The 24,673-nt window shown below is 34.7% G+C and overlaps 1 protein-coding gene across 2 annotated transcripts; it reads right to left on the bottom strand.

Annotated features, from left to right (window-relative positions):
• Positions 1-497: 497 nt before the first annotated feature.
• Positions 498-4,342, bottom strand: LOC107639577 (ERBB-3 BINDING PROTEIN 1). 2 transcript variants are annotated; one of them, XM_016343115.3, is made up of 10 exons: positions 4,135-4,342; positions 3,868-3,988; positions 3,607-3,691; positions 3,302-3,451; positions 3,051-3,204; positions 1,626-1,841; positions 1,286-1,422; positions 1,112-1,203; positions 837-1,016; positions 498-731 (listed from the first exon to the last, which is right to left on the bottom strand). In XM_016343115.3, the coding sequence occupies exons 2-10, from the start codon at positions 3,956-3,958 to the stop codon at positions 661-663; spliced, it is 1,176 nt and encodes a 391-aa protein (XP_016198601.1). In that variant the 5' UTR covers positions 3,959-3,988; positions 4,135-4,342; the 3' UTR covers positions 498-660. The 2 variants fall into 2 exon arrangements, with proteins under 2 accessions (XP_016198601.1, XP_016198602.1); XM_016343116.3 differs by having other exon boundaries at positions 3,868-3,985; positions 4,135-4,276.
• Between the last annotated feature and the right edge of the window lie 20,331 nt (positions 4,343-24,673).

The raw sequence follows: 24,673 nt of genomic DNA, 5'->3' as shown, positions 1-24,673 counted from the left end.
TTGAATAAAAGTAATTGAATATATTTGTTTGAATAAAAGTAATTTGGTTGGTGTGTAACAATGAGGGTGGAATTGGTGATTGAATTAAAAGTAACTTTAACTTTTTTGAATATTTGTATGCCTTGTTCATTAGATTTTGTTTATTAGTTTTTCCAAACACACTAGATAGACACAATTATTTTGTTTTTATATTTTGATGTCTGTCCCATCCTATCAGTCAACTAAACAAAGCCTAATTACAGTCACCAAAAGAAGCCAGTTACGAAAAAAACCAATCTAATTGATGTTGTCTTAGCTTTTCAAAATAATCACTTATTTAAAAACAAATCAAATTTTTAAATCAACAATTATTTGAAATCAAAGGGTATATATATAGACTATTATTGACCAGAACAAAGCTTAGGTAAAACAAATTGAAACCCATCTTTATAAAGTACAAACTCTTTGTTTTGAGAAAAGGGATATTTGCTCTAAGAAAAGGCAGAACAAAGTAAGCATTTGGGGTGCAACAATAATGGGCATACGAAAACTTTGCTGTTAGTATCTAATATTTGAACAGTGAATACTATACTAAATTCATATCCAAGCAGAGATACAATTCAGTGAACAGTGTACCAAAATTGAAAAGGGGTTGAAAAATGAAACGAGATCATTTTAAACTCATTCTTGACCATTTGTAGAGTCCATAGGCTCAGCTTCAGCTGATTCATCTGCCTTGTCCCCCTTCTTACCTATGAGGAAGAAAAAAAAAATCATGTTATTGAAAATTAATCAGAAATCTATAGAAGCAATGATACGATACAGCAAAGAATGATAACATATAACCAATCTTATACCTTTCTTCTTTTTTCCACCACCTTTCTTCTTTGTTTTTGTGCCCAAAGCCAGCCATGCCTTGATATCTGGATCCTCTATGGTTTTCGTTGGCTGCAACTCCTGGAGTGGATAAGAGGTGACTCGATCTGATCCATTTGGCATTAGCAAGACTGTGAATTTGATGTGCGCAACATAATCACCTGAAAACAACTAATTGTGCATAACATGAGCATGACTCAGATGAATCAAAACACCAATAGATTTAATCATACTACTGGCCAAGAAAAGTTTTCACCCGGCTTTTCATGCAGAACAGGATATGGCTGCAAGAGCTCATGATTCACACATTCCACTAGACCCAGGCGAGCTCTTTTCTCTTCCAAAGCCCTGTATCACACAATTAACATCTTAGAAGAATGAAGACAACACATTTGAATAAAATACTAGAAATATGCAGGTAGGAATTTACCTAGCAGAGAATGGCATAATTGGAAATTTTTGGCTTATTTCACTGAAAATGAATCTAGATGCTTTCATCTTTAAGTGATAACTCTTGTCAACGGCTCTCTTATAAATAGTTGTCTGCTTTTCGTCCAACAGCTTGGGCTGCACGTTATTAAGAAGTTGCTTTAGCAACTCATTCGATAATTACCTCGTATTCATAAGTGATAACTCCGCCTATGTTACACTTGCGGTACATAGCCGGTCCCAAGCCCGGATAAAGGAGGAGGGTTGTGTTAGGTCTTCGGCAACCAACATAAAAATATAGCCGAACCCCCATGACAATTCATAATAGATAAAATACCTACCTTGCCTTCTCCAGTGCTTGTTACTATATCAATTGCATAAACTTCGTTTTCCTCAAACTCCGCGTCATCAACCCTTGTATCTGGATTTGTTACACTAAGCACAACTTTGTTCCCATCAATTACAAATTGCTTCATTTGGTGACTAAGCACACCCTCAACAATTTTACAATCATAGGCAGCAGCAACCTTTTGAATTGCCTCGGTTACATCCTTATTCTGCCAAGAGAAATAAATTGATTAATAAATTATTTACAATAATAATATAAATCAGCATAATCATGATTCATGAAACAATCTCTATATTAAATCAATAGTTGTATCAGAAACCACAAAAAAAATCAATTGTTAATTTGCTATGAAAGTACAAACCATTCCCTCAATTAAGCATTTATATCAATAAGTAATATGTTAAACCTTGTACAATGTTGGCTATAGTAGCAAGTATACTGACTATAAAATTCAGCACGACTGTGAAACTATTATAAGCCAATTATGTTTAGGCAACAGGGAAAAGAGGAAATCAATATAGTACTAATCACCTCGGCAAAGTTGCCAATTCTACAAAGAATGGATTTCCTTAAGTATTAGGAGGGCTTGGAAAATGAGTTACAAATGCAACCAATTGGTGTCAAAGAAGCACACTAAGTTGATACCAACTTGATTGTGTCTATATATCCTGAGAGATGGTCAAAATGTATTATGGAAAAGATTTTCCGGTAAAAGGACTATGGAAAAGATAACCATGGAAAAGATGACCAACTATGAAACGGAAGATGAATGATTATCCATCAGTGTAACTATGACAAAAATGGCTTCATTGGGATTACCCATAGCCTATGATGTCTACATCATATGGAGATCATATCATCCAAACTTAAAATCATTTTGTAAAACCAAACATTAATTTGGGAGGGAGACAAAATCAAGGAACAGAACCAGCTAATATTTCTCAAAATTCCAAAGATAGCAAACTTTTGAATGATGGTGCATGATAAAATCCATCGGTGTGACAAAACCGTATGTCTAATATGCTTGAACTTGAAAGCAATTTTACTCAAGTGTATACTAAAAAGTTAATCAAGTAACTCTAGCTGAGATTACACAATGAAAAGCATACATGACCTCTATCAGTGTAACTATGACAATGAAGCTTCATTGGAGTATATCCATGGCTCATGATATTTTTCATCCTTTAGAGATCAATGAACCCCCTTGAAAGAGAGATTTAAAAATAATCTAATTTCATGCATATTTCAATAAGCTGAATTGCCTATGTAATCTATATTATAAATATAGAATAGTAAACAACTTGTGTTCAACATAAGCCAGTGCACTGGAAAAATGAACATAATAGTCCGAATTATAGAGCACAGAATAAGAATCATTTAAGATTTCTAGAGATTCCTATAAGGTGCACCTAGTTACCTTCTTTCCTGGCCTTACAAGTCTTAAGGCTACTTCGGCAGCAGTGTTTGCAGCTGTGATAACATCAGCTGCCCGTCCTGTAACTGGGCCATCCTGAAGCACATGTGTGTGTGCCACAGCAGCAATGAATCCATCTATATGACAAGCCATATCACTGGGAAAAAATGCGGAAAAGATAAATTAGCATTAATAGCCAAAACCAATCTCCCACCATTCTTAACAAAAGTATTCTCCAAACATCTCTCTCTTACATTTTCAATATATCACCTCCTTCCAACACCGCCTCATCGCTTGCTAGAGGAGAGAAATGACAGACTGTATTGTTTACAGATATGCAGGTTGGAAAAGCAACGCCTCTCTCAATCTTTCTCTTAACATTCTTGTACACATTACCAGTTTGCCTTCATTAAAAGAAAAAGGGAAAACAGTTGAACACTAAGAACCATAATACAAAAAGAGAAACTAACACAGCTATTACATACAAATATGAGAAATGGCACAGAACATTGAACATTGCTAATTCCATTGAATTATAAAAGAGAACATATAAGCTTACTCTCTAATGTATGAATCTCCTTTTTCGCAAATGTCCACAATCTTGGCCTTCGGTTTACATTCTGAGACCACCAACTTCAAAGCCTCTGCTCCCAAAAACACAAGGCATCCATTATTACCAACATAAAAAAAAGGAAAGAAAGAAAAAAACACAGGAATTGGAAAAGAGAACGGTATCTTAATAATTCAACATATTCATGTATGAAATATATAGAATAATTTAAAAAAATTTAAAAAAAAAATAGAAGAGTGAGTAACGCACTGTTAACGATCTCAGCCGCAGTCTTGTATTTGGTGACAACTTCAGGAGAAGAGAGATCCAACTCCTTCTCCTCCCTTTCATCATCTGACATGGTTGCTTTCTTGTTCAATTGTTCTCACTTCTGCCAACAAATAAAAAACACAGAGAAAAAAGGATATCATACATTTGCCGAATTCGATAGTGAGAAAAAAAACTAAAATTTGCAAAGAAAAAAGTTAGACGGAGACTAGAATTTGTGAAATTGAAGAGTTTTGGAGAATCACTAACAGCGAAGGGTTTGGTGGCAGTGAAGAACGAAAGGTAGGGTTTTAGAAGTGAATGGAACGGTGTGCAAGTGTTAGAAAAGCAGAGAGGTGGCTGTGGCTCGGTGCAACTAGGGTTACACCTTTGCAGATCAGCTTTGGCTTATATAGGATTTTTTCATTTTCATTACATTAAAATTACTATAAACTTATGTGTAAGGGTTTATCTATCCAAAAATGTCATTAGCTGATTGGCTCCTATATTATTATTATTATTATTATTATTATTATTATTATTATTATTATTATTATTATTATTATTATTATTATTATTATATATGTAATGTGTAGTGATCTAAGAAAAAAATGCTACAACTGCAAGACATTAATTTGAATATCATGTCGAGTTTTATAATATTGTACAATAATTATGGTTGTGTTTGTCTAAGATTCTAACAAACAAAAAGAAAAGAAAATATCTTCTTATAATTTATATTGTATATAATTAACAACGTTGAAAACATTTTTTCTTGATTAATTTTTATTCCATTTAAATATGGAGAGATTTGGTTACTTTTTTATAAAATATACAAGTACTAAAAATAATTTAGTAAAAAATATTATTAATAAAAAATAAAGAAGTTGTTCTGTGAGTTACTTGAAATTGGGTTTGTATTTGGACCTGTATGTGAGGTCCAAGCTCCTTGTGGGACAGCGTCCGACCTATGTCAGGTAGCCGTCATCCGAGTTTTTCGTGAGGAAATAGGGGTAGTACCTGCAAGATACTCCGATTCTTAAGTCAGCAAAGATATAAGCAGATTTATAGTTGATTGTCTTAAGCATACCTGAGAGATATTAGTGTATTTATAGGTGATGAGCAAATAATTACCGTTGGAGTGGTTCTATTATTGGTGATGGATAACCGTCCTCTTTATTTAGGGCTGCTGAGATCTCCCTTGAGATAAATGAGAGATAGTGGGGTTAGTTATAACTCTTTTAAGGGAGATTTATCACTTTGTAATATTATGTTCAATCTCTTTGGAAGCCGGCTACTCAGTGACTGTCTTCTAAACTTTCTCTAATTTGGACCAAGTTTGAATTTTAGGTTAGAGTATGAACAGAAGTACATTCCCAAAATTTATAATCATGTCAAAAGAAAAGGTTGAATAATGGCTTAATTTAAATTTATGCATATTTAGATAAACAAATTAGGTAAAATGTTAAAAATTTTCTAATTTTATTTTACAATAATAAAAAAGATAAATTTATGCAATGGCACATAAATATTTATATCTCATTTTTTATTTTGTGAAAATTTGTATACATATTTTTTAAAAAATATCTTATAATATTTTTTTTGGGTATCAATAAAAATTTACCTTTAGATTTTCTGATTATAGAAATTCTAACATCATGTCATAAAATCACTTTTTAAAAAAATTAAGTTGATAAAAAGAATAACATCAATGATTATATCTCTTAAAAAAATAAAAAATATGTAATTAACAATATACCTTGATTGAAATAACAATATCTAATTCTCACATTGTTAGCTTAAAAATTTTGAGATTTGTACACTAATTTAAAACAAGTTACAAATGCCAAGAACAAAATCTAGCTTCTAAATAATTCAATGGTCATCGTATCTCTTTTGTCTTTTTCAAGCTACTAGATTATATTAAATGAGTAATTAGCAAATCAGTCTTTGGAAATTTTAAGATCGAACACCTTAATTCACCAGCTTTTGAAATATACAAAAAAAAACTCTTTCAAGTTTAATTCCGACAAACAAATAATTCCCTAACCTTATTTCTCCATCAATGACAAATGGAAAATGCTAACATAAATCCTAGACCAGCATACATGGCAGTCAGTTATCTACGTGTGCAAACAAGATAAATTAGTCTTTAGGCTTATGGTTGCAAAACGCAACATTTGAAATTGGGTGGAGGTCGAAGATGAAATCCCCCTTCGCGTGGCTCTAGAATCCTATTATATGCACTCTACAATGGCCAATGCTTCAGCGATAAATTAGCGACGAAAGCTCTGTTGGGTCTAGTCGTCGGCGAGGGAGACTAAGCCATGATACCATTAGCAAGATAAGGTTAAGCAAAATCGAATTCACAAAAGAAAAATACTTGAATTGCTTTTGTAGGTATTATGCGAGAATATGCAAGTTAACTAATATAGAGAATCCTCAAATATTGTTTTTTGTATCCCCAATATACAAGGTAAGAAACCAAATCGTTGCATAACAAGTTTTTGGAATTTGTAGAATGGTTCAGAGCAGAATCAGAGATTGGGTTCATTGCAGGAAAATCAACCATATTGCAAAAAAATCAACCATATTGCAAGTTCTTCATTAGATTGACACTGTTTTTTATCTCAGCTACAAGAACGTTGCTGTGAAAGATGCTAACGAACTGCATAAATTAGTGGGTATAGTTGGTGGGTTCCAAGATAAATTGAATGTGGGGGATGAGGGTTGAAGGTGACACAAATGAAAGTGGGTGATGGTGATTATGTGGGGGTTTAATGTTGAAGACAGGTTACAGTTCTTTTTGTAAATTGAATAAAAGAGAGTGGGATTTGGAGTCTTTTCGTTTTCAATAGAGGAAAATGAAAGGGATATATGATAAACCACTATTTTATGATTTATTTTGTATTGAATTGAGTAGATTTTATCAACTATTCTTACACTTATTCATATAAATTTTATGGTTTTATAAATCCTTTCGAATTTGTGCTATGATTGAAAACATGCTTCTTTGGCCTTAAAATTGTTAATTTTTAATCTTCTCTTATTACCATTCGATGCCGTGATATGTGTGTTAAGTGTTTCAGGTTTTATAGGACAGGAATGGCTTAGAGGATGGAAAGGAAGCATGCAAAAGTGGAAGGAACACAAGAATTTAGAGATTTGAGAAGTTGGCCTTGATGCGCACGCATGGATGACGCATACGGGTGACCGGTGCAGCAGACAAACGACGCGTACGCGTGGATGACGTGCACGCGTGGCCATTTAATATCCAATGACGCGTATGCGTGGCTGACGCATACGCGTGACAAGCGTCACGTGCCTCAGTTATGGGAAAACGTTGGGGGCAATTTCTGGGCTGCTTTTGACCTAGTTTCAGGCCCGAAAATGAAGACAAGAGGCTGGGAAGTGGAGCTGGACATTCACTTTTTTCATTTATTCACATACTTTAGGTTTTAGATATAGAATTCTAAAGAGAGAGGCTCTCTCCTCTGTCTAGGTTTAGGGTTTCTTCTTTCAATTTTTCCTTAAGTTTAGGTTTCAATCTTATTTTAATTTAGTTTTCTTTTACTTTTATTTATTCTAGCACTTTAGTTATCTACTTCTGTTATTGATTCGTTTATTTTTTTCCTTTTAGTTTATGAACTCTTGTGTTACTTTCAATTTCTTTTTTAATGCAATTTTATGTTTCCATGTCTTTTTTTATGTTTGCCTTGGTTTCTTTTATTGCTTTCTTGCTTGTATTAGTTATAACTTTTATCAATTCTTGTATTTTATGATGTTTCTCTTTATTGCATTCTATGTGTTTGATGAAATGTCTCTTTTAGCTATAGAGTAGATTTTTCTATTCTTGGCTTGGGTTGGTAACTTGGGTAACCTTGAGTTGCTAATGCCCAAGTAATTGATGGTTGATATCCATTGACACTAGCTTTCACTAATTCGATTAGTCAGTGGCTAGGACTTTTGGATTGGGATTGATGAAGCTCATTTAACCTTCCTTCAATTGTTAGAGGATGACTAAATGAGATTGATCCCTACAACTATCATATTGTGGGTAGTGACAAGGATAGAGATCCTTAACCATTAACCCTTGCCAAGACCTTTTTACCATTGGAGTTTTCCTTACTTTCTTACTATTTATATTTCTTGTTCCTTATTTCAAAACCCCAAAAAGAAGTATATCATAACCAATAAGAAACACACTTCCCTGTAATTCCTTGAGAGACGACCCGAGGTTTGAATACTTTGGTTATTTTATTGGGTTTGTACAAGTGACAAACATATTAAACGTTGACTGAGGCTTAATTGTCAGTTTAGATCTATACTTGCAACGCAATTTTATTGAGAAATTCTTTACCGACATTTTTCTCCATCAAGTTTTTGGCACCGTTGCCAGAAAATTGCAAATGTGTGCCTTATTATTGGTTATTGTTAATATTGTGAATATATTTGCCTTTATGTTTCTTTGTTAGTTTTTGCTAGTTTTAGGAGTTTATTTTTATTAGTTTTTATTAGTATTTATTTTTATTTTCTCTTGCTATTATGAATTTTCATCACTTTGGCTATGAGTTTGATTCAAATTATATTGTAGGGAATGGAAGCTTCAATGAAAACATGCATCAAGGATAGAACAATCAAAGGTTGGAGGAGCCTTAAACACATGATCAACCTTTTTGGCAACAACCTCCTCCAACTTACTATGAGCAAGAGCCATTCCAAGATGCATACCAATCCAATGGCTATGGTGGATCTCCTTGTGACTACCAACAACCACCACCATATATGCCTATGAACCTCCTTCTCAATACAGTTCTCAACCTACCTCACAAGCCCCATTTTACCAAACACCTCCATATGACTCTAGTCCATACCCCTCATACAACCAATCACTCTCACCTCATCCTTGTGACCACTATGAAAGACAACCTATAAAACCACCCACATTCCAACTCAATTACTCCCAAGGACCACCATACTCACATATACCACCTCAATATACACCATCTCCATATCCTTATCAAGATGAACCACCTTCTTATAATGAACCATTTCTCCCAAATAATGAACCCTCATATCCACTCTAATCTCCAATGGATGACACCCTTGGTCTTCTTCTTCAAAGGCAAAGAGAGATGCAAAGGACGACACTAGAATTCATGGCTACCTTGACTGAGGTAGTAAATATTCTAGCCTCCCAACGCTTAGACACTCAAAGTACTCTCATGGCCACATGTGGGGAATCAATTGAAGAGCGTAGCATGAAAGAGAAATTGGAAACTCCAGTGAAACATAAGGAGTGGGATTTTGTATTGGAACAAGTGGAGAAAGCCCAATTAGTTGAAGAGGAGGAAATGGTTGAAGACTTAGGAGATGTTGAAAGTCCATGGAAATTGAAAGTTATAGAGCCTCCTCCCAAGAAGCTTGATATTGATGTTGAGAAAGGTGTACAACCTCCAAAGCATATTATAGTTGGAGATTTTGGAGAGACTGATCAAGATATGGATTCAATTATTGAAATTTTTTTATCTATAATTGAATCCTCTCCCATTGGACATGAGTTGGAGATCAAAGAAGACAGTGCACAATCTCCCATATCCTTGGTAAATGATGACAAAGAGATTGATTTGGAAGAAAGATACCAAGAGGAAGAGGTTGAAGTTGAAGAAGCTTGCCAAGAGGTGGAAGTAGTTAAGGAAGAGCACAAGGGAATGGAGCTTGCAAGATCACTAGAAACACCTCTTCCCAAGCCATTACCATCCAACACAACATTCAAGTGGGTAAAATTCTTATCCTAAATCCTTACTTTCTCACTTGAATATGGCTTGCTTGAGTCAACTTAGAGCTTTTTGTGGCTTTAAGAGTAAAAGGGAGATAGTAAGTGGTTGAAAACACAAGTTTTGGTTCATTGTGGTTGAAAGCTCAGAGTCTAAATGCACAGATTGGTGTAGAGCTCGATTGAATGGGTCTAGGAAGTTGTTTGGATGCTTCAGTGAGAATTCGGATTGCTTGCCACCTAGTTGGAACAATGATGATCAACTTGAAGACAGGTGTAGAAACAAGATTTGGGATCCGGAATATATGAGGATCAATTGTGGGAGCCCTTAGCTTGTGTGGAACTTCATTAAATCTTGGAGCTATTAAATTTGAACTTTGGAGCTTATTGGAAGTCCAAGTATTGGTGGAAGTTTCAAGATGAGTTCAAGTACAAGCCACCATGACAAGGAGCTCACCAAATGTCTAACTTAAGGACTTTAACTAAAAGTGCTAGGTGGGAGACACCTCACCATGGTATATTCTTTCATTTTCCCTTTTTATTTAAATTGGTAATAAGTTGAATTTTTAATTTTAGTTAGGATTATTTAGTTTAAGTAGTGGTTTCACTTGTTTAATAATGTTTGGCACTACGTTGATAGCTTGTTAGTTTATTTAAAAAAAATTTCCTTCTCACGCGTGCGCATGGCCGACGCGTACGCGTCATATTGGATGCTGATGCTCTCCGGTCCAAAAATCAGAGAGTTGTGCTGGAACCGCGCGGGTGGAGTGCTAGGCGCACAACCCAACCCACGCGTGTGCTTCGCTGATGCGTACGCGTCATTTACATTTTTTGGCCTCCCACGCGTGAGTGTGACCGACGCGCACGCGTCGTATCTCAATTCCGCAATGCTGGTACAAAAAACAGAGACTTGTGATGGAACGGTGCGGCTACTGTGTGCAAACCTCACGCGTACGCGTGCCTGACACGTACATGTCACCCCTCTGTTCTTCTTGGTCACGCGCACGCGGGAACCATGCGCACGCGTCGCGTTCGTGCCCTGTTTTGCCATGTTTCTTTTCCTTTCTTCTTTTTTCTTCTCTCCTTTCTTCTTCTTTCTTCTTCCTTTCTTACTTTCTTCTTCTCCCTCTCCTCATATTTCCACTCCTCATTTTTATCCTCTTTCTTTTCTTTTTCTTATTACATTTGCATACTTGCATTCATTGCATTTTAACTTTGTTGTTAGTTCCTCTTTTCTTTTCTATATTTATTGTTTTAACATGGTGTTAAATTTTCTTACTCAGCTGTTGAATATTTCTCACATTGTTTTGGTGCTCAGTGACTTGTTTTATATTGTTGGGTGATATTATTTATAGGTCAATGCCTAATCTTTTATGACACTTGTATTCCTTGTGCATTGATATGGACTCACATTGTCTTTCATAACCCACTTCTTCTTACTTATTATTTGCAAAGTTTGCCCCACACACAACATTAGTACTTTAGTCCTTCCTAACTCATTATTCTTTATTTTTGTGCTTCATTATCATTGAGTTAGGATGGGACCACATGCTCTCATGCTTATCACTAATATTGTCTGTGTCAATTCTTGTTTTAACTTGATGCTTTCAAGTATTCTTTTCATTTACTTATGCTTTGACTTTACTCGTGCATCAGGTGTTAGTTGATATGCCATTCGCTTATATTGTTTTCTCACTTACATGTTGTAGCTACCATGTAGTTGAGAACCCCACTCTCATTGGGCATTAGTGCCACTATATTTTATTTGCCTTGATATCTTTATTGTTGGGCTCAATCTTCTTCCTTTTTTCTCTCTTTTCAGGCTGGCCACCAAGAGGGGAAAGAAAAAGCTTCGAAATGAGGGCAACAAGCAAGTTCTTCCGCACAATCCTTTGAAGAAGGTCATCAGTTGTGATAACCCACCTTGGACAAACCCGACTTTCCGTACCCACCCATTGCTCATTTTTGCATGCACCGAGGATGGTGCAATCTTTAAGTGTGGGGAGGTCGAGACTGACTTCCATGAGTAACAATTCCTTTTTCCAACACCAATTCTTAATCCTCTTTGTTAATTAGTAGTTGCATTACATGATAGACTGCATGTGTAGTTAGTTGCTCGCATTTAGGTACTACTTGGTTGAAGTGATAATTTCTTTTTCAAGGAACTGTTTTAAGGCATTTCACTAATTTGAATTAAAATTTTTGTTGAACTTGCTTGAAGAAATTTAATTTGGAATATAGTTTTAGAGCTCGAACACACAAACCCAGTAAGATTTTGAGCCTATTGATTGGTTGCATCTTATCAACCAATATTTTATTTTGGTGTGTGTTGTTCTCTCTAAAATTGTGATCTTTTTCTTGCTTGATTATATATTTCCATTGTTTGATGTATGCATGCACTTATGTGATTGAGGCCTTTGTTTCACTATAGCTCACATGCCCATATGGCCTTACTCTTTCACCATCCTTTGCAAACCAATGTTGAGCCTATTGTACCCCTTTTGTTCTCTATTTTAGCACAACACTAACTCTAAGTGGAAAACAATAAATGTCCCTAATTTAAATCCTTGTTTCGCTTAGACTAGTGAAAGTGTTCATGATTTAAGTGTGGGAAAATTGGGTTGGGAAAATTTGGTTTGAGAAGTGAGTATTGTATAATTTTAGTGAAAATGTGAAAAGGATAGTTGAGCACATATTCTTGCATTCAATATCTTAATCATATGCATGGATCTCTCATATACATGTTATCCACCACATATGAAAAAAAAAAAGAAAACAATAAAACGGGACAAAATTCTCCAAAGTAAATGGTGGTAGTAATGCATATGTATTGTAATCAAATTTAGAATGCATGAAAATGTGGAAAAGATAGTTAATGGGTAGTTAGATTTTGTATTTTTCTTACATGGATTGTCTTAGGTTAGATGGGAAGTTTAGGTTAATCAAGGATTTGAATTTTAGTCCACTTATCCAAAAATATTCCTACCTTGACCCTAACCCCATTACAACCCTTAAAAGATCTCTTGATATGTGTATTGGTGCATTAAATTTTTGTTGATTGGTAGAAGAAGAGCAAGCCTTAGAAAGCAAGATTAGTAGAGAATTGAGAGAATCGACCCTTAAACACTTGAGTGATTAGAGTGTATACACTTCCGGCGAGGGTTCGATGCTCAATCCGTGTTCCCGACTTTCATGGGCTTTCTTCTTGCAAGTTTACTTGTACTTCCTTTTGAGATTTGAATTAGTAGAATTCAGTTCATATTTGTTCTTGGAAGATTGATCTACTTTTAACTAAGTAGGTAGAAACATTTGGCATGTAATTGCATTCATATAGATAAATTGCATTGCATAAGTCTCACCATTTTTCCTTCACTCTTTTGGTTCCCCTGAGTTTAGCATGAGGACATGCTAATGTTTAAGTGTGGGAAGGTTGATAAACCACTATTTTACGGTTTATTTTGTATTGAATTGAGTGAATTTTATCAACTATTCTTACACTTATTCATAAAAATTGTATGGTTTTATAAATCCTTCTGAATTTGTGCTATAATTGAAAACATGCTTCTTTGGCCTTAAAATTGCTAATTTTTAATCTTCTCTTATTACCATCCGATGCCTTGATATGTGTGTTAAGTGTTTTTAAGTTTTATAGGGCAGGAATGGCTTAAAAGATGGAAAGAAAGCATGCAAAAGTGGAAGGAACACAAGAATTTGGAGATTTGACAAGCTGGCCTCGACGCGCACGCATGGATGACGCGTACGGGTGACCAGTGCAGCAGACAAATGACGCTTACGCGTGGATGACGCGCACGCATGGCCATTTAATATCCAGTGACGCGTATGCGTGGCTGACGCGTGCCTCAGTTACGGAAAAATACTGGGACGATTTCTGGGCTGCTTTTGACCCAGTTTCAGGCCCGAAAATGAAGACAAGAGGCTGGGGAGTGGAGCTGGACATTCACTTTTTCATTCATTCACACACTTTAGGTTTTAGAGAAGTAGAATTCTAGAGAGAGAGGAGAGCCTCTCTCTAGGTTTAGAGTTTCTTCTTTCAATTTCTCCTTAGGTTTAGGTTTCAGTCTTATTTTAATTTAGTTTTCTCTTACTTTTATTTGTTCTAGCACTTTAGTTATCTACTTCTCTTATTGATTCTTTTATTTTGCCCATTTAGTTTATGAACTCTTGTGTTACTTTCAATTTCCTTTTTAATACAATTTTATATTTCCATGTCTTTTTTTATGTTTGCCGTGGTTTCTCTTATTGCTTTCTTACTTGTGTTAGTTATAGCTTTTATTAATTCTTGCATTTTATGATGTTTCTCTTTATTGTATTCTATGTGTTTAATGAAATGTCTCTTTAGCTATAGAGTAGATTTTTCTATTCTTGGCTTGGGTTGGTAACTTGGGTGACCTTGAGTTGCTAATGCCCAAGTAATTGACGGTTGATATCCATTGACACTAGCTTTCACTAATTCGATTAGTGAGTGGCTAGGACTTATGGATTGGGATTGATGAAGCTCATTTAACCTTCTTTCATTTGTTAGAGGATGACTAAATGAGAATGATCCCTACAACTATCATATTGTAGGTAGTGATAAGGATAGAGATCCTTAGCCATTAACCCTTGCCAAGACCTTTTTACCATTGGAGTTTTTCTTACTTTATTACTATTTACATTTCTTGTCCCTTATTTTAAAATCCCAAAAAGTAGTATATCATAACCAATAAAAAATACACTTTTCTGTAATTCCTTGAGAGACAACCCAAGGTTTAAATACTTTGGTTATTTTATTGGGTTTGTAGGGAGAAATTGTAATTCTCAAAGAATGTTATTTTATATAAATTTTTAATTTTTTATCTTTATATTTTACTATTTTATTTGTCTGATACCTAACAGTGATATCAGAGCCAAATGTTGCTAATTAATAATTTAATTTTTCGTTGCGAGTTACTGCATATTAAAAAAATGGCAGCAAAGTATGAGATTAAAAAATTTAGTGGGTATAATTTTTTCTTATGGAAATTAAAAATAAAAGCAATTATAAGGAAAACAATTGCATGGCAGAAATTAAAGGTAGACCCATTGGGATTACAGATGAAAATGAAAAGGAGATAGATGATAATGTTGTTGTAAACTTATACTTGGTACTAGGTGATTCAGTCTTGTCAAATGTAGTAGAGAAAAGAACAACAAATAAAATTTGGGATGCTCTCACCAAATTATATGAAATCAAGTCACTTTACAACAAGATATTCTTAAAGAGAAGACTTTATACTCTTCGAATGAGTGAATCTATATCGTCAACAGATTCCATTAATAATCTAAATACGCTATTTTTCCTACTCTCATTATTGGATTACAACATAGCAGAAAATGAACGTGCAGAGCTTCTACTTCAAAATCTACCAGATTCATATGATCAGCTCATCATTAACTTAACCAATAATTTTTGACAAATTATCTTTCTATTGATGATATGGCTTCTGCAATTCTTGAAGAAGAATCCAGATATAAGAATAAGAAAAATAGATTAAAGAGCTCAAAAAAAAATAGAGACACTATTGATGACGAGAAGAAAATCAATGGAGCCCGATTTCAGTGGAAGCCAAAATAGACCAAAATCATGAGGAAAGAAGCAATTCAAATGCTACAATTATGGCAAGAGAGGATATTTCAAAAAAATTCATAATAAGAAGAGTATAAAAAAGGTTCAAGAAGGATCAAGTTTTCAAGGATGTGTTGTGGGTACCTCTGATGATGGAGAAATCCTGTATGGTGAAGCAATAATTGGTTCTAAAGGCAACAAACAACTCACTAATGTATGGATTGTTGATTCAGAAGTAACTTGGAATATGACTCCTCACTGTGATTAGTTTTGTACATATGAACCTGTCTTGGAAAGATATGTGTTTATGGTAAATGATCATGTCTTAAGAATTATTGGAATGGGTACTGTCAAAATAAAAAAGTTTAATGGTTTTAGTCATTCACTTCAAGGGGTAAGACATGTGAAAGGCTTGAAGAAGAATTTGTTGTCAATTGGACAAATGGATGAACTTGGTTACAATATTCATATTGAAGATGAGATCTTGAAGAGGTGCTTTTGTGGTAATAAAAGTAGAAAAGATTGTAGCAAATCTATACATGCTTATGGGAGATACTTTGCAAGAGGCAGAGACATCAATTGCTTTAGCAAGCCAAGAAGAATTGACAATGATATGGCATCGCAAAGTCGGCCACATGTCAAAATGACGCTTGAAGATTCTTGTGGAACGTAATCTCATTCTCGAGCTTAAATTAGTAAACTTACGATTTTATAAGCACTGTGTTACAAGCAAGGAATATAGATTGACGTTTGGTAGATCAAATGCTCGGAGCAAGCATATATTGAATTTGATTCATTCTGATGTATGGAAATCACTGAACATGTCTATAGGAGGAGTAAAATATCTTGTATCATTTATTGATGATTACTCTAGAAAGTTATGGGTGTAGTGATCAAGAAGAAGTCAGACGTGTTTGCGATGTTTAAGGAGTTCAAAGCAAAGTTGGAACTTGAATATGGAAAGAAGATCAAGTATTTAAAGATAGATAATAGAGGAGAATATGTCGATGGTAATTTTCTAATATTTTGCAAGCAAGAATTCAACAACAATTTACATTTGTATATACGCCTCAGTAAAATGGTGCAATAGAGTGAATAAATACGACTCTCCAAGAAAGAGTACGAGCTATGTTGTAAATTGCAAGTTTAGCTAAGTCTTTTGGGAAGAAGCTGTTAAAACTACCTATTATCTAATAAATCGATCACCATCAAGTGCAATTGGATTGAAGACACCAATGTACGTGATGGATAATTTTCACGAAAGAACAAAGTTGGACCCAAAGTCTAGAAATTGTATATTCTTAGGTTATGCTGAGGGAGTTAAGGGGGTATCGCCTGTGCGATTCCACTGCCCGCAAGATAGTTGCCAGCAGAAATGTGATATTTGCAGAAAATAAATTATAAAGAGGACAAGAAAATGACAGCACTATTAAAGAGATAACCACTGTTCAAATAGATGAGAAATGCATAGAAAGTGATTTTTTGAAGTAGAGCCAGAGCACGAAGAACAAGAACCAAAGGCAAATGACATAGCAGTTCGTCGATCCACTCAAAAAAGAAAAATATCATGACAAAAGACAGAGAGCCAACAACTTTTGTGGAGGCTATACACAATCCAGATGTTTTTATGTGGATGACAGCAATGCAAGAAGAAATCCAGGAATTACATAGGAACCATACCTAGAAACTTGTTGCACTTCCAGCAAGTCTGAAAGCTATTGGAAACAAATGGATTTATAAGATCAAGCGAGATGGTAACAATCAAATGGAACAATATCGTGCAAGATTGGTTATCTAAGGATATGCTCAGAAATAAGATATTTTTGGCTATGTGTGCTGCATTTGATTTACATCTAGAACAAGAAAAATAAGAGATATATATGCTCCAACCGAGAGATTTTGAAGAACTAGAAAAAGGAAACTTCGTTTGCAGGTTAATTAAATCTTTGTATAGTTTAAAGCAGGCACCAAGGTGTTAGTACAAGAGATTTCATTCTTTCATTATCAGCCTTGGATACAATAGACTTAGTTCAGATCATTGTACCTATTACAAAAGGTCTGGTGATAATGATTTCATCATTTGGTGTTGTATGTGGATGACATATTAGTGGTAGGTCCCAACAAAGATGAAATCCAGGAATAAAAGGCACAGTTGGCTAGGGAGTTTGATATGAATGACTTGGGACCAACAAACAAGATTTTAGGGATGCAAATCCACTGAGACAAAAGGGATAGGAAGATTTGGCTATCGCAAAAGATTTATTTGAGGAAGATTTTACAATTCTTTAATATGCAAGAATGTAAGCCAATTTCAACCTCCGCTTCCTATGAATTTTAAATTATTCTCAAGTATGTGTCTTAGTAGTGAAACAGAGAGGCTGAAAATGTCTCGAGTACCGTATGCATTAGCAGTGAAAAGCCTTATGTATGCCATGATTTGTACAAGGCCAAATATAAGCAGTTGCGGTGGTAAGTCGATTTATAGTAGATCCGGGTAAACAACATTCGAATATTGTTAAGAGGATGCTGAGATACATCAAAAGGACCTCAAACGTTACATTATGTTTTGGCAAATCGAAATTCATTGTCAATTGATATGTCGATTCAGACTTTGCAGGTGATCTTGATAAACAAAAAATCAACTACAAGATAAGTGTTCATACTTGTAGGAGGAGCTGTGAGCTGGCTATCTAAGTTATAGACTATTATAGATCTATCTACTACATAAGTTAAATATATGGTAGGTACACAAGAATACAAAGAAGCTATTTGGATCCAAAGGTTGATAGAGAAACTCGGACACATTGCAAGAAATTTTGTCTTTCATTTAAGAACAAAACACATCAAAGTATAATATCACTTTGTTCAGGAAGTAGTAGAGAAAAAAAGTGTTGATATGCAGAAGATTCACACTGAAAAAAATCTAGCAAATATCATGACAAAACCAATCAACACTGAAAAATTTAAATGATGTAAATCCTCATATTGCCCATCAAATACATGAGTAATATGAATTTTAAAAATTTACCAAAATTAGTTTTAAGTGGGATATTGCAACACTAGTAAAGCTATTTTGGTAATATGCTAAATAAAAGATGATAAACACCCCCTGGCTTTTAGGCATTAAATTTTAATGGTGGAGAGAGAGAGAGAGAGAAGAATTATCCATTTCTAATTGATGGATGGTTTATGTTAAAGAAGAGCACTTTTAAATTGAGCATTCTTGACTCATTTTAATCAATTCATCCAATAACAACAACAGTAATTATGAGTTACATAGAGAGTTTTTTCTTTGAAATATTTTCTCTTATATTAAGATAGTGTTATTGTAATCTCCTTGTAATAGAGAGTTTTTCTTTGAAAGATTTTCTCCTATATTAAGAGAGTATTATTATAATCTTGTAATAAAGAGAAATTATAATTCTCAAAGAAAGTTATTTTATATAATTTATAATTTTTTATCTCTATGTTTTGTTGTATCATTTGTCTGGTACCTAACAGAAAGCTATTGAATTCATCTATATTTATTTGTGACATTACTAATAGTAATAATAGGAGTCACAAGAGAGGCGACATATGATGGAAGATCTCTTATCATTGGTTCCTTCATTGTCTCTGCAATACTCCTCAGGTATTTATGTTCATGTAATGCCATTTTATTTCATTCATTCTCCTATCACTACTCAGCTACATTATAATATCATCTTTGTATAAAGATGTCTTAGGGAAGTAACAAACTTATTCATTATCTTTTTTCTGATCTTCATTATCTTCTATTTGTGACCACCACCGTTATATATTAGTCGAACTTATTAATTACCTGGCTATCTTGTTTGTTTGACTCCAAAAGTTACAGTTTTGTTTAATGTTTTCATTCACATCATGTTATTTCAAATAAAAGTCATCAAATTATTTTATTTATCTCTTTGCTAGACATTCATTCTAATGCTAGTCTAATTTAAAAGAAAATTGTAAATATGATGTTGGAAATAACGAGGCCACATTGATATAAGATGGGTTGATGACTATGACATAGTTATATGGAAGTGATACGTTCTAGTACAAGAACCAATATACAAGACGTCATGTAAAATATTTTATGTGAAAAATATACATATAATATTTCAGTAGGTAGATGAATTAATATGTAGTACACGCAAATTGGTACATGGTACGCTACCTAATCGGTGAATTCATATAACTAAATACATTCACGGCTCGGACCAATCATACTCTCTAATACTCACTTTGAAAGTTTTAAGTAAAGAGGAAGTATAAGGAAACAATGCTAATTGTGAACAATGGATTAAAAAAGGAAGGTAAAATTAAAATTAAAAATCAGATTATTAATTAATTATTTAATTTCAAATTTTAAAATTTAAAAAATTAAGATTAACATTTAAACCCATTCACACTACGTACGGTTATTCCTAATTTCACCATAACTTCTGTCTAAAACTTGTCGTCATCTTCTTCGGTCCTCACATCGCTTGTTGCACTCCCTACCGATGATACCGACACCGCCTCCACCTTTGCCAGTCACTCCAACGCGCCTCGCCCTCTGGCGCTCAGCCCAACTAGGGCTGGCAATAGGTAGGGTAGGGTAGGGTTTAGACTCTAACCTAACCCTATCCGCGGGTTAAAAACTTTATTAAAACTCTACCCTACCCTACCCGCAGGTTGAGAATCTCTCAACCCTAACCCTACCCGCACCCAAAAGTTCTAAACCCTACTCTACCTGACCCTACCCGCAGAAACAAAAAAAAATTTCAAATAAATATAAAATTCAACCATTCCAAATTTCATACATATTAATAAAATAGAAAATAAAAAACTAAGTTCAAATTAAAATTAAAAATAATAAAATCTTAAAGAATTTCAACATAAAATTACAAATAATATGATCATCAACTATCTTAGTGATTATTTCAAGTTTTTATAAGAAGAAGATTGTGAGTACAAGACTCACTTTCTTCACTACATACATAACTTTTACATATATATTATATAATATATTAAGGATGTGGGTAGGGTAGGGTAAGGTATACCCTAAACTCGTACCCTACCCTACCCTACCCGCAAGCAAATTTGCACCATACCCTATCCTACCCTACCCGTAGGTAGACAACCCTACCCGAACGGGTTGGTCCGGGTAAGGTACCCGCGGGTAGGGTATATATTGCCAACCCTAAGCCCAATGCTGCTGTCACTGTTTTCGCGCCATTCTCTTGGCCATCATCATCGCGGACGACAAGTCCTCTCCGTCGCGCGTCCATTGTGCCAAACTCGTCTCTCTCTCTCTCTCTTGCGCCAGAAGCTAACCTCGGGGTCATTTTCAACCACCGCCGTCTCTCTCTTTCCATACAGTCGTATTCCTGACCCTTGAACTTGTCGGCCCCGGCGCTGCTACACCACGCACACCCCATCCATCGTGCGTGAAAAATTTCCTGAGAAATGTAGGACCCTTTACCTATACTCTTTCGTGTATATTTACAGAAGAGATTGAATTTGAATGCTTCCTTCATTATCATTGCATGGAGGATATTTGGACTTTGGGATACTTAAATGGCCACAGTCACAACTGAGCATATTATACGATGATCATTTTAGTAGGTATACGGATGGTTATTTTAATTATTATGTGGATGATTATTTTGATTGGATGGAGTTTAGTAATATATAATTAACATATGTTGGATATCCAATTTATTAGGTATGCAGATGATTATTTTTTTCCTTAAGTGGATTGTTATTTTCATTATGGGTGAGCGACGCTAGTGACGGCGTGTGGCAATAGTCAAGCAGTGATGGTGAAGTGGGATGATTATTGATGAAGGTGGGGGTGGTAGCCAGTTGGGAGAGAAGAGGGTATTGGGGTGAAATGCTTTTATAAATTAAGGTTTGAGATGGTTATTTTTTTTTGAATAATAGTGAGTTTTTTTATTTAGATAATTTGTAGAGTGTTTTCTATTTTTTATATGTATTTGGGCTAAATCTGCAGCCAATTGTTCACATTGTTTAGATTTTTCATTGTCTCTCTAGCGAAGTTCGTAAGTAAAATATTTAATATTAACATATTTAGGTAAAAAATCCAATAGGCTTAGAGTGATTTGGGAATTTAGCTCAGCTTCTTTGCAGGACAAAAACTAAAATAATCTCTCTCTCTCTCTCTCTCTCTCTCTCTCTCTCTCTCTCTCTCTCTCTCTCTCTCTCTCTCTCTCTCTCTGAGAGAGTAAAAGTAGAGAAACTAAGTAGCTAACTAGTAAATTAACTAATGTGCTAGCTTTACCTTGTGCAATTACATGGATTTTTTATTTGTTTTAATTTATGAACATTTTATTTTATGTAATTTTGGTTCCTAATTGATTTAATCTTACTATTTTTTATTTTATATTTTCATATTTTCCTTGCCTTGTTGCAGAGCAAGCATTTTTCTTAGATTTTGCAACTCCTTTTTTCAAAACATTTTTGTAAGTTTTACTTCTAACTTTGAGTCTTTCTAATTTTGGTTCTGAAATCCAAATCTTCCATCCCTTGTGAAATAAAGTATGCATTCCATTTAGAGGCATCATGTCTTTAAAGACCAAGTTAATGTTAGATGTACGGCTTTGTGTATGCACATTTGCATTTTGCAAAATTTAAGGGGGCAACAAGGATTTTTCAAATAATGGAATATGATCTTTTATGATTATGATTATGTATCTATGAAGATTGTATCTCATGCTAATTAAGTTTAGACTATGTATGAGAAAATCAGATGTCGATGATTGATATTTTTATTATGGTTTATAATCACTGATTTTTTGTTGAGAATTTATGAAGACTGTATATTTTTTCTATAGAATAAATAGTTATTTTGGCACCCAAAAGATTCAGTTTTGACAAAACAGACTCCAAAATTTGTTTTTGACAAAATGATCCCTAAAATGTATATTTTGTTTAACAAAGTCATCCAAATGTTTAGTCTGATTTATTCATCTAGTTAATAATTAAGTTTTAATAAAATTATGAATCTACCCCTATCATCATTATCACTACCATCACCCTCATCCCATCCCATTCCTTTTCTCCATCTCATTCCTCTATCACCACCCATGTCCACTACCTACCTTCATCTACTGTATCATCATTGTCATCACTCCCACTCCACCTCTATTCGTTGTCCTATTCTATTTCTTTGCCACCATTCCATTCCATTGTCCTCACTCACTAGCATCATCAATATCTTCCTCACCATCATCTAGGGAGTATTCACCATAAATTGAAGCTAATATTGTTGAATTTTTGAATTGAAAATTTTTTTTATGCTTTTAACTTCTAAAGACACTGAAATTAAATTAAATAAGGGACAAAAGAAATAAATTAATAACTGCCTGAAGGAATAAATTTTGACAATACTAAAGAATTACTATAAGAAAATATAGGGATACGTAAAATAATAAAGAGCATAGAAGCAAAAAATGGTACCATAAAAGGGAGAAATGGAAAAAAATGACAATATTGGGTCAGCCATGACACTGGCCAAACAAAGGTAGTGATGCTCAGGGAGATGAGAGAAGGTAGAACTTAAGGAGCGGTGAACCTCCAGGCTCAGTGAATCGCGAATAACAGAGTTCCAAACATAGAATATCGTAGATGACAGAACTCCAGGTATAGGAAATCGTGGATGGCAAAGGTCCAAATGTGGTTAACCACGAACGACAGAGCAAGAACTCGAGGCACTGTGAATAGTGGACATTGGGTGACCCTAGAGTGTGTGGGAGAAGAGAAAAGTGATGAGTGATAGGTGATGAGAATAGAGAAATCAGGCAATGTAAATGGTGAATAAGAAAGTGATTCAGGATTTATAGGTATGTGATTGGGTGGGGTGATGGAGGAGATAGACTGGATTAGGGGTATAATGGGAGAAGGATAGGAAAATGATGATAGGTAACAGTGATGAGAGAGGGGGTAAATTAGTAATTTCATTGCCATATTCTTCCTCATCTTTCTCATCGTCCTCTTCGTCACCTTTTAGGTTATGTAGAGCATAGCCTCCAACATTAAATTTCGAACGGTTGCTTGCCTTCAAGCAACAAAAAAAAAATAGTGGTGAGGAATGATCATGATTATCTAGTAAAACAAACAAAATTGCTATTAAGTGTTGCGGAAACTTATTCAAGTAAAATAAACAAAATTAAAAACTAAACGAAAGAAAAGACAAAACAATGTAACATAAATAAGTTACTAATGTGTTTACGTGGGGGTTGGACCTTGCATGGGTGAAGTATGGCAACATCAAACTTGGTGTGAGAACACCAAACTTAGTGCGACACAATCAATGTAAAACTGGACCAAGTACCCAGTGAAATGCAAGTATCCTGTTGGTGTAGAAACACCAAACTTAATCTAGAAATACATACACAACTTTAAACAAAGCAAAAAGAAAGATGAAAAAAATATCAAATGTTGAGTTGCCTCCCAACAAGCGCTTCTTTAACGTTACTAGCTTGACGGTTGTTTCTTGCTAAGGTGGAGGTTGATCATAATGCTCCAATACCTCCCTTCTCACTTTGAATGTCCTCCAATTGCCTTTATCTATGAGTTCAATATGTTCCAAGGAGAAGATCTTGTTTACAGTGTAGGGTCCATACCATTTGTTGGACTTGTCTGACGATATCCATGGTGGAGAAGAGAATTGAATCACTTTTTGTTCCGGTGAGAAGTCACTTGTGGGGATTTGCTTCTTTCTCTACTCCCTAGGCTTCTTTAGAATCTTCTCTTTCCCTTTAGGTGATTGTACACTCACGTTAAACTTGTGCTTGATGTCAGGGGAAGTCTTGTTAGTTTTTACAAAGGGGGGGCTTAGATTGTAACTTCTTGTTAGTCTCATCAGGAGGTTCTTGGAGGTTTGGATAATTCAATCTTTATATAATTCTCCTCCTCACTAGAATGATGCATGGTTTTAAAGATATGAAAAACCAAGTGCTCATCATGCTCCCTCAACATTAATTCATCTTTTTTCACATCTATTAGAGCTCTTCCACTGGCTAGAAAAGGTCTTGCTAGAATGATGAAGGCATTATCATCTTCCTCCATGTCAAGAATAGCAAAATCTACTGGAAGAAAAACCTTTTCCACCTTGATCAAGATATTTTAACCACTCCATATGCATGCTTGATTAATTTGTCTGTGATTTGTAGAGCTTTCTTGTGGACTTCATCTCTTGAATTTGAACCTTTTTCATCACATAGAGAGGCATCAAATTGATACTTGCTCCCAAATCACACAATGCTCTTTCAAAAGTTGTGTTTCTAATGGTGTAGGGGATTTGAAAGTTTCCAAGATCTTTCTTCTTACTTGGCAACTTCCTTTGAATAATTGCACTATACTCTCTAGTCATCACCACTGTTTGCCCTCCCTTTATGGATCTTTTCTTGGACAACAAT

The sequence above is a fragment of the Arachis ipaensis genome, chromosome B4 (genome assembly GCF_059453495.1).
Source record: "Arachis ipaensis isolate K30076 ecotype BB chromosome B4, ASM5945349v1, whole genome shotgun sequence".
Taxonomy (NCBI): Eukaryota; Viridiplantae; Streptophyta; class Magnoliopsida; order Fabales; family Fabaceae; genus Arachis; species Arachis ipaensis.
This window is presented reverse-complemented; position numbering and strand designations above follow the sequence as displayed.

Bases quoted from the DNA above. Each gene is read 5' to 3' on its own strand.
- LOC107639577 (XM_016343115.3), bottom strand. From the start codon at position 3,958: ATGTCAGATGATGAAAGGGAGGAGAAGGAGTTGGATCTCTCTTCTCCT. The intron at 3,692-3,867 runs GTGCGTTACTCA...TTTTGGGAGCAG, and splicing joins TGCGGCTGAGATCGTTAACA to AGGCTTTGAAGTTGGTGGTC. The intron at 3,205-3,301 runs GTAAGAGAGAGA...ATTTTTTCCCAG, and splicing joins GGAGGTGATATATTGAAAAT to TGATATGGCTTGTCATATAG.